This window comes from Fusarium poae, chromosome 2, assembly GCF_019609905.1.
Source record: "Fusarium poae strain DAOMC 252244 chromosome 2, whole genome shotgun sequence".
Lineage (NCBI taxonomy): Eukaryota > Fungi > Ascomycota > Sordariomycetes > Hypocreales > Nectriaceae > Fusarium > Fusarium poae.
Window position 1 is genome coordinate 3,142,683 of NC_058400.1, and position 16,905 is coordinate 3,159,587.

Genomic DNA, 16,905 nt, shown 5'->3' on the forward strand with positions numbered 1-16,905 from the left:
AAAATGATTACCAATAGCAAAAGAAGAAATGGTGATGCGTAATCTGGGAATCGAACCCAGGGCTCCCCGATGTCGCTTGAATGGCAACGGAGAATTTTACCACTAAACCAATTACGCTTGTTGAATATCAAGCTGTTAAGAATTTATATGTACATTGAGTGAGACATTACCCTGGACCACGCAGGATTGAACACACCCGGAATCATGTTGTTTACTAGACTTTGACATCTATCATCCACTGACCGGGTCTCGTGCTGTCACCAATCGTTTCTTTTTGTTGTCTTTGACTTCTGCCATGCACTAACATAAATGACTTGGTTTTAGTTTCATCGTTTCATTGCTAGCTTTGAGGTACATCTCCTTAATGTGGTCTTATGGAGGTGTTATACAGCTTGATCATCCCCGGTTGTGTTAGTCCTGTGGGAAACTTGCGATGACTTTCCCATGTTTCTACCCACGACGGATACGCTTTCTGGACGCAGTGGTATCCGAAAGATGCTCACGTGTGTTGAAACTGTTCTCCTTGTGCTCCTCATGGCCCTGACTGGCGTCACGACCCATGTCGACATCATTGGTTCCATCATCCATATGCTTACGAGGTCCAGGACATGGCTGAATCCCGACTATGCCGTTGAGTTTTTCAAGTTGTTTCTGTTGGGCTGCGTTCATCGCTTGGAGTTCCCGTATCGCCGAGGACTGCGCTCGGATCGTCTGTTCATGTTGTCGGATCAATTGCTCATTTTGTCGAGTCATGGGACCCCATATGGAAACCTCATCGCCCAGCTGTGACAAAAAGGGACGCACGATGCTTCCGCTGTTGTCCGAAGAGTCCTTGAATGCCAAGTTCCCATCGATGGGCTCCCCATAGCGCATTACCACGGCCTTTCGGATACCATCTGCGTGCTCTCTCAACATATCCCACCCATATATACCGACGAGAATAAACCATCTTTCGTAGGTGACACTGATCCAATTGGCTTCTCCAACCTCTTCGTCATACATATGCATGCTGAGTTGGTGCTTGAGCGGTTGGAATATCGACTGCGCATTATGCTGAAATTGGCCGCTCGTGAGCAGATGAAGAAGCCTGCATCGAACGCGAGGAGGCATACTCGATTGGTGCTGGTTGAACAAAGTGCATAGTCGAACTGCGCTATGGCGATCGGACTCTTCTTGGGACCCCAACTTTAGGTCTTCGATCTTCAAATAAAGAGGCTGTTTCTCTTCCCCACTTGAGCTGGCTTGTCGATTTCCTAGTACCTAGATACACGACCATGTTAATTCCTCTTCAATATTTCCTTGATAGCACTAACATATGGAAAAGATGTTCGTTCGACATCATGTTTCGGTTGAACTTGAATCTCACCGGAATCTTGCCTCTCAGGCTCTACTTTGGGCCGAGTGCTGTTGGAGCTACTGTTTTGGCAATCTTGTTCGGGAGCTGGAGGCCAGGATGGCATACGACCCTGCAGCATATCGCTGTACCACTCTGACAGAAAGTTGAGTCAGACTTGTGTGAATTTTCGGGCGGGTAAGAGTTCTTACGCATAGACTGTTGATGTCGCTTGCTATCTAACCCGTCAAACAAGGGACTGTCATCAGGGGCAACTTTGCAACCATGATCGATTCGATAGTGGTCTCTAAGCTGGAGGCTGTCGTAGCGATCGGCCTGTAGCAATTAACTCCTGGTTCCAAATGCAAAATGAATGGAGTGTATTCTTACATTCTTGCAGAGAATTCTAGCGACGGGATGTCGCCATCGACAGTAACCTTCGCCAGGAACGAGATGGATATGTCCGCCCTGGCTTGGTCAGCTCTGTAGAAAATTACGAGACGAGGGGAGTGATAACAGACCTTATCATAGTCTAGCGGTGGTAGTTTATCGCCGGGTCGAGGTTCTGAGCAGTATCTCTGGTAGGCCTGGGGCTGTCCGACCTTTGCGTAAGGCTGTGCCATTAGTTCTCAAGCCTTCTGCAGGGTTTATAGAGAAGAGAATGTGCTGGGGTGAACAAACTGCGTGGTGATCGGTTTGCGGCCACGCTAGAAGGAGATGCTAAGAAAGAAGGAAGGTGGAGTGTAGTAGGTGCGAACCGCCTGGGAGAAAAACCAACTTGGGAGTCCTGCTGCCTTGAGAGGCGAGCCCCTCGAAATCTGCCTGCCTCAGTACTTAGATTCGAATTCCTGCACTACCAAAAAGTGAATTATCCTTCACCTTATATTTAGCAGTCTTACACACACACACACACACACACACACAGGAGAAATACTCTCTATGCCCGCAAGTTTCATCCACAGACGTTTATAGTTCTGCCTCCTTCATCGCCTGGCAATATATTCCGCGGCCATTCTCTTACCACGTAAGAAACCCTTCTTCACCACCACTCGCACACTGGGTCAGTCTTTTCTGGTAAGTATAGACTGGTATCTCTAATCTCCTCTAATGACCTGGTAGATCTGATATCTGATCAGAGTGTCACCAACCATGGCGACTCCCGGGCTCAATGAAGCACCCGTCAACTTGACTCATTCACCTGTTCCAGACGATGTAACCGAAACAGACAAACTCCTTGCAAGATCAGAGGCCAGCGCCCTTTCGTTGGAGAAACAGTATCGCGGAATCAAGGAACAAAGTCGCGTTCTCAAGGAAATCCATCACAAGCTCACGAAAAACAATCGCGGCCTGAAAGAAAGCAATCGCAGCCTCATGGAAATCAACGGCAGACTCATTATAATCAGTCGCAAACTCTTGAAGAACAATCGTAGACTCATGGAACGCAATCATAAACTAAGGGAGGAAAATGCATGCCTGAGACGTACACTCCGTCGATTCAAAAATGCGACATGTGCAACACTGCCCAGAGAACGACAGGAATACGAAGTTCGAAAGGTGATTCGCATGCATCTGATGATGGACAAACTTAGCAAATCCTTTTGCAAAAATCACTATCAACTCTAATCGCAAGATGAAAACTGAGTGGTAGGTACCGAGCTTGAGTCCCTGTACCTTATTTTCCCAGATAGAGAGACAATACTGACCTAATGCTTCCAGAACAGTCATGTGCGGTAGAGTGCGACTTGGCCGACCAGGAGAATCAGGAGTGCAGTCTAGTTGAAGGAAGATGCAGGGATATCAGTAGATAATCCAGACGTTGTGATCGTACATCACCTAGACTAGAGCGCTAGGTATTTGGAGAAAGCATCACGTGGAGCGTAAGGAAAAGTATGCGTGGCCTGGCATTACTTACGACCGGCACAAATGAGAGTTTATTTCAAGTCATGTCCTGCATTGTTGTATTGCAGTGCCTCTATTGTAATTCGTATGGTCAACGATGGCTTGCACCGTTTTGGCCTGTCCGCCTGCCAACACTCCCTCCTTAGCCCTACAGATCCCAAACGAGTGAACTTGGTTGCTGTGGAATCTATTATCTACAATGACCTAAATTCTTATGGTATGTATTTGTTGTTTTCGTATATTATCCACATACATGCACGAGTAATATGTTAGTCAGTGCAGCTTTGATGTAGTACTCACGAAACTCCGGTGGGGAAGTTGGAGATGCATGTAGGTATGATGTTACTGTAGATGCTGTCATTGCATCATCAATAAACCCGACTGGAGGACTTGCATTACTCCGGCGGGGAAAGTGACAGTCTCAAAGATGGGGGTTCACTCGTTTGGGTATTTATTCTAGACTACATAGTAAGATCATCTTGGTACAAACGCGGTAATTGATTGTATCATACTCACAACATCGCAAACTAAACTAGCACAACGCTTTCATCTCACGAGAGTTGCTACCATGTTCTTTGACGACAACACCCGCCTCCGCTACAAGTACGATGCGGAGGATCTTTGGATTGAACCATGGGGCCCTAATGCATTTCGTGTGAGAGCCACCAGATCAGCAAAAATGCCACCGCAGGACTGGGCTCTCCAACAGCTCGAAGGAATAACACCCAAGATATCAATTTCTGAGGACTCTGCAACTATCACCAATGGAAACATCAAAGCTCGAATCTCTCGCCTCGGTAAGCTGATCATTGAGAACACTGATGGAAAATTGCTTCTCGAAGAGTACTGCCGTAACAGACGGGATCTCGTTGATCCAAAGTGCAGTGCTCTTGAAGTTGAAGCACGCGAGTTCAAGGGTATCCTTGGAACTGAGAACTACCACTTGACCATGCGTCTCGAGAGTGTTAGTCCTGATGAAAAGATATTCGGGATGGGTCAGTACCAACAGCCATGGCTTGATTTGAAGGGTATGGACCTAGAGCTCGCCCATCGCAATTCTCAAGCAAGCGTCCCATTTGCCGTGTCATCGCTCGGATACGGACTCCTATGGAACAATCCAGCAATTGGCAGAGCCGTCTTCGGAAAAAACATCATGTCGTTTGAAGCATTCTCGACCCAGGTCCTCGACTACTGGATTGTCGCAGGAGACTCGCCAGCCAAAATCGTGGAAGCTTATGCAGACGCTACCGGAAAAGTACCCCTTATGCCTGAATACGGGCTTGGCTTTTGGCAATGTAAACTGCGATACCAGACGCAGGATGAGCTTTTGGAGGTAGCTACGGAGTACAAGAGGCGAGAGATTCCAATTGATCTGATCGTTGTCGATTTCTTCCACTGGCCTAAGCAGGGTGAATGGAAATTTGACCTTGAGTACTGGCCTGATCCTGGTAAGTCTTCTTGTCTCATAGACTGACACAGTGCTGACACGTCATAGAGGCTATGATGAAGGAACTGAAAGATCTTGGGATCGAGCTCATGGTTTCTGTCTGGCCAACTGTTGATAAGGTCTCGGAAAACTATGAGTATATGCTGGAACATGGTTACTTGATCCGTACCGATCGAGGCGTTCGTATTGGGCTCGATTTCCAAGGCCAAACCGTCCACATCGATACCACAAATCCAGATGCCAGGAAGTACTTGTGGGAAACTGTCAAGAAGAACTACTATACCAAGGGCATCAAAACATTCTGGCTAGACGAAGCCGAGCCGGAATATGCAGCATACGACTTTGAAAATTATCGATATTTTGAAGGCTCAAATAGTTCCATCGGAAATATTTATCCTGTCGAATACGCTCGAGCATTCTATGAGGGTCAGGAGGCAGAAGGACAAAAGAACATCGTCAACCTTCTCCGCTGTGCTTGGGCCGGCAGCCAGAAATATGGTGCCCTTGTATGGAGCGGTGATATTGCGTCGTCGTGGGGTAGCTTCCACAATCAGATATGCGCCGGTCTCAACATGGGACTGTCTGGACTACCCTGGTGGACGACAGATATTGGAGGCTTTCACGGAGGCGACCCAAACGATGAAAGCTTTCGGGAGCTCTTTGTACGATGGTTTCAGTGGGGTACATTTTGCCCAGTCATGCGACTACATGGCGATCGTGAACCTCGCCAACCACAGCATGGAACAACCGGCGGAGCCACTTGCTGCAGTGGCGCCCCCAACGAGGTTTGGTCCTATGGTCCAAAGGTCTATGACATTTGTGTAAAGTACATCAAGATGCGAGAGGAACTTCGACCATATACGCGAAGGCTTATGAAGGAAGCACACGAGAAGGGGACACCGGTTATGAGGCCTCTATTCTACGAGTTCCCGGACGATAAAAAATGTTGGAGCATCTCGACTCAGTACTTGTACGGCGACAAGTATCTCGTATGCCCCATCCTCAAACCGGGCCAGACAGACATTGAGGTGTATCTTCCCCAGCTTCCTCAAGGCAAGAAGTGGTCTTCGTTCGATGGTCAATTATCTTATGATTCGGGAAAGAGCGTGGTAGTGGACAGTCCTTTGTCACAGATGCCGGTTTTCGTAATAGAATAAATGCCACTCCCCGGGTATTCGAGATCAGGGACATATCATGCCAACTAGACACGTCAGAGTGGGAAGAGATGAGTCGATAGAATTTTAGAATAAGCCACTGCCTGATTCTCCCCCATCCTATAGTGCAGCGGTTGCATCCAATAGACCTGTCAAACCCCTGACAAAAGAGACCTCGATTCCCCACGCCTTTTCTTTGGCCCTTGTATGTGATAGTAGCCTTATACCTTCCTTTAGAATCTTCGATGGGGCGTCAGTACTACAAATATCTCCAACTCGCTGCATATAGCCTTTCATCTTATGCCCAAGCCGTATATAGGTTTGGACCATTTCGTCGTCACATGGTCGATCGAGGTGGATAAATGCTGGCTCCGGATCTTCTTCTTCGTCTCCATCGTCAAATTGCGGTATAGTCCCTACATTGCCAGGGCCTTGTGGAACATGGCTCGCTAGATCTTGCCTCAGTCTTGCCACCCCAGCATCCTGTAGAGGCTCTTGTTCTGTCATCCGTGAAGTGAAAGCACTATAGGCCCAGACTAATAGAGTAGCAAGATAGATGGCGTGTGGTTCTATAAAGCCGTTGCCACTGTAACGGCGGATATGCCACATCAAAGCTCCGGCATGAACAATAGACAGCCTGGCCTTGTACTGGTCGACATTTGCCCAACGATGAAGATGAGCATATGCTTCTGAATAGCCCGCAATTTCATGTGTCCCATTATTCGCCTTGGATAAAGTCGCTAACGTCGCAACTTTTTGTAAATGCTTGCAAGGTGCTAAGAGATATAACCGGGAGAGGTGGAGAAGAAGAATAGTTGGGTGTTCTGAACCGCCAGCATTGGCAGCTTTTCCGTTTGCTTTCCAATGTAGTATGTCGAGGCAATCGCAAGCACTGTTTCTCCACCGTGTTATTATTTCGAGACTTGGTGGCCACGACTCGGCCACAGTACTTGATTCCGAACAGGGCTCAATATGCGCAACTGGAGTCCATCTTGACAACGCAGTTTCGTATTGGTAAGCGGCCTCTTTGGTCCTGCGACAAACGGCGTGTATCATTACGATATTCCCAAATTCAGTCAAGCTACTTGGTTGTCGTTTTTCCATGTAAAGAAGATGAAGTGCCTCAAGTACTGTTGCTGTCCCAGATTGTCGATTTAGCAAGGAGGCGCCATTATTTGGGATATTGTGACCCGTAACTAACCTTGACGACAGCCATTGCTGTTGAGTTTCTCCCACGTCGGCTCGTCCCATATATCGTCTTGGCATGGAAGTGTAGCTTTAACTTCGTGAAGCTGTAAGAGGTGCGGACAATCGAATTCGTGTGCGACGATGGAATCGAGAATCTAGGCATGTCAGAACAAGTCGAAAAGCTAGCGTATATAGAAACATACCCATAACATCAATCCCGTTCGTAATTCTGATTGAGCTCGTAGCCATTTTCTGATGGATGACCCATCACTGGATGCTACACTATCGACTTTGGGCGGTGTACGGGACAATAGATTCATGCTTCTGCAATGTTCAATGAGGAGAAACATCTGGCCCAGCGCACGCTCCGTCACGGCCTTTTGGCCGCTATGGAGCCTGTCAACCATGCTGAGAGTAACGGCTTGAAGTGTTATAAAGTCCAATCGAACTCTCGGTTGGAAAGAACCTGGAATCCAAGTCTCATGACTGTCCTGATCACTTTTCTCAGACATCGAGTCAAGCCTGCGATCCAGGATTATCCCTAATACCCTGGATAAGGATGACGACCATGTACCTCCCAAATATTTGGCACCGATAACTGACACAGCCAGTAGCAGTATCCAATTACTTGGGTCTTTCCATATTGAGGCGCTCTTTCGTAGAAAAGGATATGTAACATGAAAATTTTCGTAGTAAAGCCGCACAAAACATCTGACATGTCCTAATGGGGGTATCAAAGCAGCAGATTCCGGGCTGTAAGTTTCGGCATATCCACGCGTAGCTGAAACTAACTCCGAGTAAAGCTCTCTTGATACATAGCGAGAAAAACCTTCTTGATTATCAAGCTCAAGCGAATCCGGGGCTCCGCTAATTGACCCAGTCTCCGCGTGAGATGTGCTGGCTTGGTTCGTGTGTCTACCTAAGAGCTGTCCACCAAACGGTGCTCTCGCCATCGTTCCTTCGACATAAAGCGTTCCGTCAGTTGACTTTGAGGCACTGGATCCGCGGAGGCTATCTGCTCGGCTGTGACGACAGCCAGCAGCATCCATTGGACTTGGTGTGAAGGCTGTTTCGGGAACTGACCTAGCCATATCAGAATCATTTGCGTCGTTGTACTGAGTAGAGATCCAGGGTGGGACATGATTGGGCCTAGCAAGTCCAGAGGGAAACGCATATCCCGCAGGCCCAAGGCCATCAGCAACAACCGATAACTGGCTCTCCCACAGCGAAAGATACTGGCTATCGCTCAACCAGTTAATGCTGGATGCCGCCATAGTTGGTTCTACCGTAGTTCTATCAACCGCAAAGTCACCTAGGTCATTGATCTGAAACATGGATTCGGGTAATGAAGCAGTAGTGATAAGATCACCCGTAGATGTCATCGGGATAGGTTGATGCTCATTAGTGATCCACCCATTTTCGAAACCATTCTCGATTACGTTGTTCTCCATGAGTACAGAAGTCTCTTCCGGCCCTTCTGTGGTCTGCGCGTGATACTGAACTGCAGCATCCTCATTCGAACTTCCTGAAGAGGAAGAACCAGCAGACTGGGAAATCGTGATGCTTCTTCGTGTCATTGAGCGAGTCTTTCGTCTTCCAGACTTAGACTTGGGATAGGTGCATTCCAAGTCTCTTTCTTTGCATCTTCTACATGGCATTTCTCTTGAGCAGCGACTCCGCCCCGCAGCGCATTCTGTGCATGCCCTGCCTGATACCGTGTTGCGGGTGACTACACCCAAGTTGTGCGTGACCTGGTGCCTTTGTAAAACGTCTTGCCTTGAGAAAGACTTGTTGCATTGCCGACAGCCATACGGCTTCTCTCGTGTGTGAGCTCTAACATGCCGTGCCAAGTGTTCCTGTCGCCCAAATGTCTTGGGGCAGAAATGACATTGAAAAGGCATATTCTCGTCCGGAGGAGGCATCCTACTTTAGGTAGACTTGATCATTGAATTTATGATCATGCATGATTGTAGGAAAGTACGACTGGTAAGTTGGTGCTTGTAGGCAGGTAGGCAGACGGTTTGGCCATCTGCGGGGTTGCTCTTTCCATCTTCAGTCTGGGTCATTTGCTACCGAGTTATCAAACCTGACCTAAATCACTTTTGATATCTGACGACTTTACTTGGATTCATTATAAATACATATGTATCTGCACTAAAACTTCAAAAAAAAACAGACTATGAAGCCTTTGACCATCTGCCGAAAATCATCACCGCATATTCACCCACTTCATTGCCAATGAAAGATTGTGTATGTGGGCTCCTGACATACAGCAAACGATAACTCAGTCAATATAAAGCTGAAAAGAAACCAAGGTTCCCATTGTATTTGTTGACTTGTTAATCGGCAGATTGTGATCCCCTCCCCCACCGGAAAAAGGATAATACAATACAACCGACTTGCTCCGGTGGGGATCGAACAGCTTCAAACTTCCATCTCCACACCCATACCCCATGTTTTAATAACAAGATGACAAGGATGGCCAGCTTAGAAGCTCTCTTTCCCCGGATTCTTCCCCACAACCCCCGGATGATCATAAGAGAAAGAGAAATTACCTTAATACATGAGACGAAGGACCAATAGCTTTGCGAAACAGCTGGGATAACCTGGCACAGTTTAGGTAGCTATATATACACATATATATCTTCGTTGAAACTACTAATACTTGCAATCACAAGAGATTATAGTAGTTATATAATATAGTAAAAGGTTAAGTATATAATTAAGTTTAATTATTTATAATATTAATAAAGTTAGCTTTTACTTTAGCTTTTTAACTTTATATTAAACTCTTAATTATATATATAAATTTCTTTATCTATAGATTTTAATTTAAATAGAGTTTTTTATAATTTAAATTATTATAATTAAAATATATTAAAAAGCTATTATTTAAAATATTTATATTTATTTTTAATAGTTTAAATAAAAACCTTTAATTTTATAAATTATAATATATATTAATTTATTATATTTTAAAAAGTAATTTACTTTTTTATAAAGTTAATTTTACTTTTAATATAATAATATATTATATTAAATTATTATATTTTTTATTAAATCTATTATAAATCTCTTTAAAAAATAAAAAGGCTAAAGAATTATAGAATTTTATAATTAAATATAATTAATACTATATTATCTTTAATTAATAATAATTATTTTATAAAAATATATTTTAGTCTTTTTATTATAAAAATATATAAACTTTAAAATTAAATTAAGATTATATATAAGGCTTTAATAATCTAGCTATAAGTATATTAAAAATACTATATATATTATCTAGTTATTAAGTTATTATCTTTTAATTAAATTATAAAGTAATATATAATTAATATTATAATTATAATCTAAATTAGCTTAATATATTATATATTAAAATAAAATAATTTATATTTTTTTTTAATAATTTTATTAAATAAAGAAAAAGAAAATATATAATATTATTATAATTTTAATAGAGTTTTTATTCTTTAATATAAAGTTAATTTTATTAAATTTTATTAAAAAGTATAGCCTTATAGCCTTATAATATTATTTTATTATTAAAGTTTACTATTCTTAAGTATCTTATTTCTTTATAAAATAATTAAAATCTCAGTTATGCATAATACACATATATATATCAGTGCTGCTCATTATCTCACTAACTGCGGCAATGATAAATGTCTCGGTGCTATATGAGTACCTAACATTTCTACAACACCATACAGTCTTCGCAATGTCTGCTATCACAAACGACAAGGTCGTCAGAGTCAGTGAAGATGATCTTCCCCACGCTTCTGATAGTCTCAAAGACACATCCACTGCAAAACAGGCCGCAGAAGAAGAACACAGTCTCACATTACTCCAAGCTATTCGAAGATATCCCAAAGCCGTCCTGTGGTCAGTCCTACTTTCAACTTCAATCATCATGGAAGGTTATGATATTGTCCTGATATCGTCTTTCTTCGCTCAGCCTGCCTTTCGGCAACACTATGGAAGCTATCAGCCTTCAACCGATACCTGGGAGATCACTGCTTCTTGGCAGAACGGTCTTAGCAACGCTGTAAGTGTTGGCACTATCATCGGAGCATTTGCCAATGGATACTTCACACATAAATTTGGGTACCGCAAAGTACTTCTCGTCTCCCTAGTAGCCATATGTGGCTTCATCTTCATCTCCTTCTTCTCGCCTAACCTACCCGTTCTCCTCGTCGGACAATTCCTGTGTGGTGTCCCATGGGGTGTGTTTGCTACCATGGCCCCTGCATATGCTTCCGAAGTCTGTCCTATGGCATTAAGAGGTTATTTGACTGTCTATGTCAACCTCTGTTGGGCTATAGGACAACTAATTTCTGCCGGTGTACAAGCCGGTTTCTCGAACAAAACTGGACACTGGTCCTATCGAGTGCCATTCGCAATTCAGTGGGCGTGGCCTCTTCCCTTATTTGTTACTCTTTTCTTCGCACCTGAGTCACCATGGTACTTTGTTCGCATCGGTGCCTATCACGAAGCCGAGAAGTCAGTTATGCGACTGAGCTCTTCAAAGGAACCAGGTCATGCCAAACAAGCAGTCGCTATGATGATCCATACCGATGAGATCGAGAAGTCGATCAATCAAGGCACCTCATACATGGACTGCTTCCGTGGAATCGACAAACGGAGAACAGAGATTGCTTGCATGGTTTTTGCAGCTCAACCTTTTTGCGGCTCTGCCATGGGTGGCACACCAACATACTTTTTCGTCCAAGCTGGACTTCCCGAGTCGATATCATTCAGAATGTCTGTCGGCGGTCTAGGTATTGCTTCTGTTGGCACAGTCATTTCTTGGTGGCTGTTGGCCCCCTTTGGTCGGCGCACGCTGTATCTATGGGGACTCGGTTTGCTCACAGTGGTGCTGGTGACGGTTGGTTTCATCAGCGTCGGTGCAGCGGACTCGCAAAGCGGGAATTACGCCCAAGCCAGTATGATGCTCATCTGGCTAGGCGTTTACTACATGACAGTAGGCCCAATTTGTTATGCCATTATCAGTGAAGTGAGTGCTACTCGCTTGCGGGCAAAGACGGTTTGCATCAGCCGGATCGCTTACTATATTGCCCAAATCGTTTGCAACGTTGTCAATCCATACATGCTGAACCCAACTGCTGGAAACTGGCGAGGAAAGACTGGGTTTTTCTGGGGCGGCTGTTCCCTTTTCTTCTTCATCTGGACATTCTTCCGACTTCCTGAAACGAAGAACAAGACTTTTGAGGAACTCGATATTCTTTTTGCTCATCGTGTGAAGACTCGCGAGTTTTCCAAGTACAAAGTCGATGCTTATGCCGAGGGTGATGGTACATTTACTGTCAAAGATGGCATGCACTCATGATGGACTTCATAAGCAATTGTAGATTTTGAACGCATATCGATCCGGGAGGCCCAATCCAAATTGAGTTACCCTGAACCAATCCAGTGGGTAGCAGAAACATAATCTCCTAAGTCTTAGGATAGGATATAAAAATAAGTAGTCTAGGGAGCATAGTCTAAGGAGCATAAAGTGTTCCACTGATTTCGTCCTTTGTACTTCCAGCGGCCATTTTTTCTGATATACTGAGGTCAATTCTGATTTAGTGGCGTGGCGGCGTAGTGTTAGCCCGAACACGTGGGATGCCAAGCTGCAAACAGGGTCTTTTGAATGATTCCAAAACATGCATGTAAGATCCGAGCTTCACACTACACCATCTTCGTATATACCTTTTGCGAAAGCCGAGGATGCGTACTATATACATGCAGCAGTCTTTTGTTAGGTTATGCTATGCAGATACCTCCGAACCCAATCAGTTTCTCAGGCATGAGTGTCATGACAGATTATCTCAACGGCTTTCTCTCTACTGCGTAACCGTTGAGATCAGATCCATAGTAACTTGAATGATGGTGGGCTTGACGCTTGACCCATTGGGAAATACAAGGAAGGCTGATTGGTCAGCGGAGTTTGTGAATGTACGGCATGGCAAAGTCCGATTCTTGTCTAAATCCGGGGGCGGGGAGAAGTTTTATATCGAGGGCACGGCGATAAGACGGTACAATACAGGACACTGTTGACAAGCAGAAATGGCCGAAACTGATGTCATTAAGATTGCCCAACTGGGACACAAAGTAATCATGCAAACGACTCGGAGATTCGAGCAAGTACTCGGTAGTACACGGTCAAAGGGCGTGGATGTCAATGGAAGTTATATGCCGAAAAGAGTCGGGTATAAGCCGGAGCACCATGTACGAGAAGAGTGCTGTCTGATCGTGTGAGTCAGATGATAAGATAAAATGAGAGAAAAGAGGGAAAAAGAGACAAAACAAAAAATAACATGCTCGTCTGATCCGGCTCTTATTACATCTTTTCTCCATCTTGTAAGTCAGACAGTTTGATACCAGGACCCTGGGTAGGAACCGGTCGCCCCGGCTGACAAATGCAACTTTGATGCTATTCACACTGTTAAAGGCTCACAAGCTTGTGCCAGCCTCCCTAGTCCCCCCACCCATCAGTACCTGTTCATGGTTTAGTGAGCTGATGGAAGAAGCAGCTAGAAGGAATATTTGTGACTCAGGCAGCAAATTTTCCGGATGGAAGCTCCGCTTTGGACTTTTTGGTACGCGTCGATACAGTGTCTTACAGTGCAGTCCCAAGTCAACGCCCGCTGGTTCAGTTGGCCCCCCGCTCTCATGGCGTTTGCCTACAGTGGCAGTTTAGTTGTATCCCCGGCGGGCAGGCGGGCTTTTTCTCCCATTCATCATCCCTGGCTCCGCCTGACCTTGACACCAGTCGGCGGCCAATTTCATCATCCATCTTGCTTACTTACATACTGATTGATCTTCTCGATAGCCTCAGTTCCTTGTTCCTGAATCCAATCCAATCCAATCCGAAAATCTCGTTTATCCTTTGTCCATACTTCACCGCATTGTACTTGGTTCCATGACTTTGACGGATACGTGCAGCATTCTTAACCCATTATAAACCAAGCCCCGCCTCTTTAGGTCCTGTCAGATCCCCGACGTCGCCGCTACACGCGCTCAGGCTCTTTGCCCCCCTCCCGTGTGAGCCTGGTTTGGCAGAGAGCTTGCTTGGATTTGGTATCCAATCTAGAGTGCCCTGAAACTCACTTCTTTCGATTTCAAATAATTTTCCATCTTTCGCGACACTCTTCTTCGACGAGCCTCACATCCCATCACTCGCGATGGCTTCCACCGGTACTGGAGGCTCTTTGCCACCCAACTTTCTTTTGACCCCGCAACAGCAGAACCTTCTCTTTGCTGCCCTCAACTCCAATAAGCAACAGCTTTCTGGTTCTACCGCCAACAACGCTGTCTCTGCCCAAAACAACTCTTTCCGCAACTCCGCCGGCCAACAAAAGCCCGGCCAGGCCTCAGTCTTCCAGGAGAGTCCCTTCCTCGACAATTATGACTATGACTTTGGCGACTCTGGCTTCGATTTTTCTTTTGCCAGCGAGGACCAGCCATCCATGATTGGAGACCTTCCTGGTACCACGGCCGATTCCACAAACAACGCCGTCTCTGTGGCACTGTCAGACTCTTCAGAAACCGAGACTCCCGAGAAACGCAGCTACCCAGAAGATGAGGACGACGAAGACAGCCCGGGTCAAGAACACAAGCGTCGCGAAAGCACCGGCAAGGTTCCCAAGAAACCTGGCCGTAAGCCCCTTACATCCGAGCCCAGTTCGGTATGCTTTGCCTCGTTCATAGTTACCCAACGCATTACTAACACATGATAGAAACGTAAAGCTCAAAACCGAGCTGCTCAGCGTGCCTTTAGAGAACGTAAGGAAAGGCATCTGAAAGATCTCGAGACCAAGGTTGATGAGTTGGAAAAGGCTTCTCAGGCCGCTAACCACGAGAATGGCATGCTGCGGGCACAGGTTGAGCGCATGACGGCCGAACTCAACCAGTACAAGCAAAAGGTCACTGTCTTGTCAACCACCAAAACTTTGCCCCGAGAAAAGGTTCCTTTCGGTAGTGCTGCTGTTAGCAATCTTGGCGATGTTAACTTCCAGTTCGAATTTCCCAAGTTTGGCATGCTCCCAGGACCCCCTACCAATAGGCCTCAGCAATCATCACCTACAAGCCCAGACCAGCAAAAAGCTTCTTACCCAAGCCCTAACAATAATATGAATAACAACGCGCAATCGGCACAGCAATTTAAGGAGGATTTGGCCAAGTTCTCTGGTGTTTTCAGCCCTTCCATGTCAAGTTCCGCCACCAATCCTTCCCGCACGAGCGTTGACTCTGCAAACTACAGCGTCAACGGCGCTTCGAGCTCCCCATCTGCTTCTTCGCATTCAAACACTGGCCCCAGCTCTTCTTGCGGTACCTCGCCCGAACCTTTCAACCAGTCGCCCATGGGTTTCAAGCCTGTTGATACAATGGCCACCATTGGCGAGGAACAGTCAAACCAGAACAACGTTAACCAATTCGGTAATGTCGACCTCAGTAGCACCAACTTTGACTGGCTCTCACAACAGAATGGCGGACAATTTGATCCTCAGCTCTTTGGTGACTATCGTGAGCCTCAAGCAAACGTTTTGTCCAACCCATCGTTCGATGACTTCTTCAACGATGCTCTTGACAGTGATTTCTTTACCCCTTACAACATGGCGCCCAACAGTCCCAATGCTCAGGCGAACAACCAGCACAAGAAGGCATCCAATTTGATCGATCAAATTGATGCTCAGAAGGAGTCTTGTGACGATGAGCCCCTCAAGAAACAGAACATGAATTGCAATCAGCTCTGGTATGTATTACTTCTCGGTCCCCATGAAAGTCGGCGATCTAACCTTTACATTAGGGAGAAACTTCAAGCTTGCCCCAAGGCACAGAATGGCGAGTTTGACCTGGACGGTCTTTGCTCCGAGCTTACCAAGAAGGCCAAGTGCTCTGGCACTGGGCCTGTGGTGGCGGAAACTGACTTTGACACCATTCTTCAAAAATACATGGGCAAAGATGTTTCCAGTAGTTGTGTTGCGGAGAAGTTGGGTGTAGAACTTTCGTCTAAACAGTCAAAGCCAGAATCGCACCTTGGTCTATCAGCTTAAGACTGGGCCCTACCAACAAGATCCGGCTGTACATTAAGAACCTCGGCGACATACCCAGCAAGCAGCTACACAATGATTACGGCGTTTACAACAGAAAGGATGGAATCGGAAAACCTAGGGGATTCCGGCGCTTGATTTGTCAACATCTGAGATGGAATTGAAATGCATGGAACGGAGAATGGGATTATCTAAAGGCATGTTGATGTACTATGCCTACAAATTACTTGCTTCTAAGCTTAAGCTCTCGGGGTTTTGAAGGTTTCTATTTGAGGTTTTGCTTTGGACAGGTGTTTTTTTCTTTTCTTCTTTGCTGTTATGAATAATTATGACTTGATTCTGGTTCCCATTTCAAGGTACATTATGATTGATTAAGAAAACGAGATAACTTTGCGTTGGCGGAAGTGGATGAGTATACATGTATGTGCAATTTTAAGAACAATTCACTTTTCTTTCCGATGACATTTAAGTCTGGCTTCAATCAAAACCAGTGTCTTGTGTGGTAGCCCGTGTAACCTAGTGGTAGAAATTTTATGTTGATATGAATGACGCTGATCATGACAGTAGAAGTAAAAAAAGGCGTGAAGACATAATAACATCACTTCCAAGCCTCAATTTCAAATGTTCATGATACCTTAGTCATCATGTGGGGCATTATGATCGCGACAAGGAAATAGCCTAGCAATGGAACCTAACGATATGTTCATCTTCAACAATCCAAACGCAAATTACGACAAGACTCAACACAATTACTCATTGAATTAATCTCATCTAATCTTCAAGCACTATCAGATTGATAGCTCTGATAACATTCCAAACCCA

General features: G+C 45.2%; 6 protein-coding genes and 1 non-coding gene across 7 annotated transcripts; 4 read left to right on the top strand and 3 right to left on the bottom strand.

The window, feature by feature from the left end:
* Positions 1-35: 35 nt before the first annotated feature.
* Positions 36-117, bottom strand: FPOAC1_004929. The gene has a single exon. It is a non-coding gene; the product is annotated as a tRNA-Gly (tRNA).
* A 333-nt stretch (positions 118-450) lies between these two features.
* On the bottom strand, positions 451-1,956 carry FPOAC1_004930 (uncharacterized protein; the record flags this gene model as incomplete). The annotated part of the gene is made up of 5 exons (XM_044849465.1): positions 451-1,260; positions 1,314-1,489; positions 1,546-1,669; positions 1,724-1,801; positions 1,855-1,956. 5 exons carry the CDS (start codon positions 1,954-1,956, stop codon positions 451-453), a joined length of 1,290 nt encoding a protein of 429 aa, XP_044708175.1.
* Positions 1,957-2,482: 526 nt separating this feature from the next.
* On the top strand, positions 2,483-2,956 carry FPOAC1_004931 (uncharacterized protein; the record flags this gene model as incomplete). The annotated part of the gene is made up of 1 exon (XM_044849466.1): positions 2,483-2,956. The coding sequence occupies one exon, from the start codon at positions 2,483-2,485 to the stop codon at positions 2,954-2,956; it is 474 nt and encodes a 157-aa protein (XP_044708176.1).
* An 844-nt stretch (positions 2,957-3,800) lies between these two features.
* On the top strand, positions 3,801-5,836 carry FPOAC1_004932 (uncharacterized protein; the record flags this gene model as incomplete). The annotated part of the gene is made up of 2 exons (XM_044849467.1): positions 3,801-4,680; positions 4,728-5,836. 2 exons carry the CDS (start codon positions 3,801-3,803, stop codon positions 5,834-5,836), a joined length of 1,989 nt encoding a protein of 662 aa, XP_044708177.1.
* Positions 5,837-5,953: 117 nt separating this feature from the next.
* Positions 5,954-8,598, bottom strand: FPOAC1_004933 (uncharacterized protein; the record flags this gene model as incomplete). The annotated part of the gene is made up of 3 exons (XM_044849468.1): positions 5,954-6,969; positions 7,035-7,176; positions 7,225-8,598. 3 exons carry the CDS (start codon positions 8,596-8,598, stop codon positions 5,954-5,956), a joined length of 2,532 nt encoding a protein of 843 aa, XP_044708178.1.
* Positions 8,599-10,745: 2,147 nt separating this feature from the next.
* FPOAC1_004934 (uncharacterized protein) lies at positions 10,746-12,374 on the top strand (the record flags this gene model as incomplete). The annotated part of the gene is made up of 1 exon (XM_044849469.1): positions 10,746-12,374. The coding sequence occupies one exon, from the start codon at positions 10,746-10,748 to the stop codon at positions 12,372-12,374; it is 1,629 nt and encodes a 542-aa protein (XP_044708179.1).
* A 1,840-nt stretch (positions 12,375-14,214) lies between these two features.
* On the top strand, positions 14,215-16,086 carry FPOAC1_004935 (uncharacterized protein; the record flags this gene model as incomplete). The annotated part of the gene is made up of 3 exons (XM_044849470.1): positions 14,215-14,718; positions 14,770-15,785; positions 15,840-16,086. 3 exons carry the CDS (start codon positions 14,215-14,217, stop codon positions 16,084-16,086), a joined length of 1,767 nt encoding a protein of 588 aa, XP_044708180.1.
* Positions 16,087-16,905: the final 819 nt, after the last annotated feature.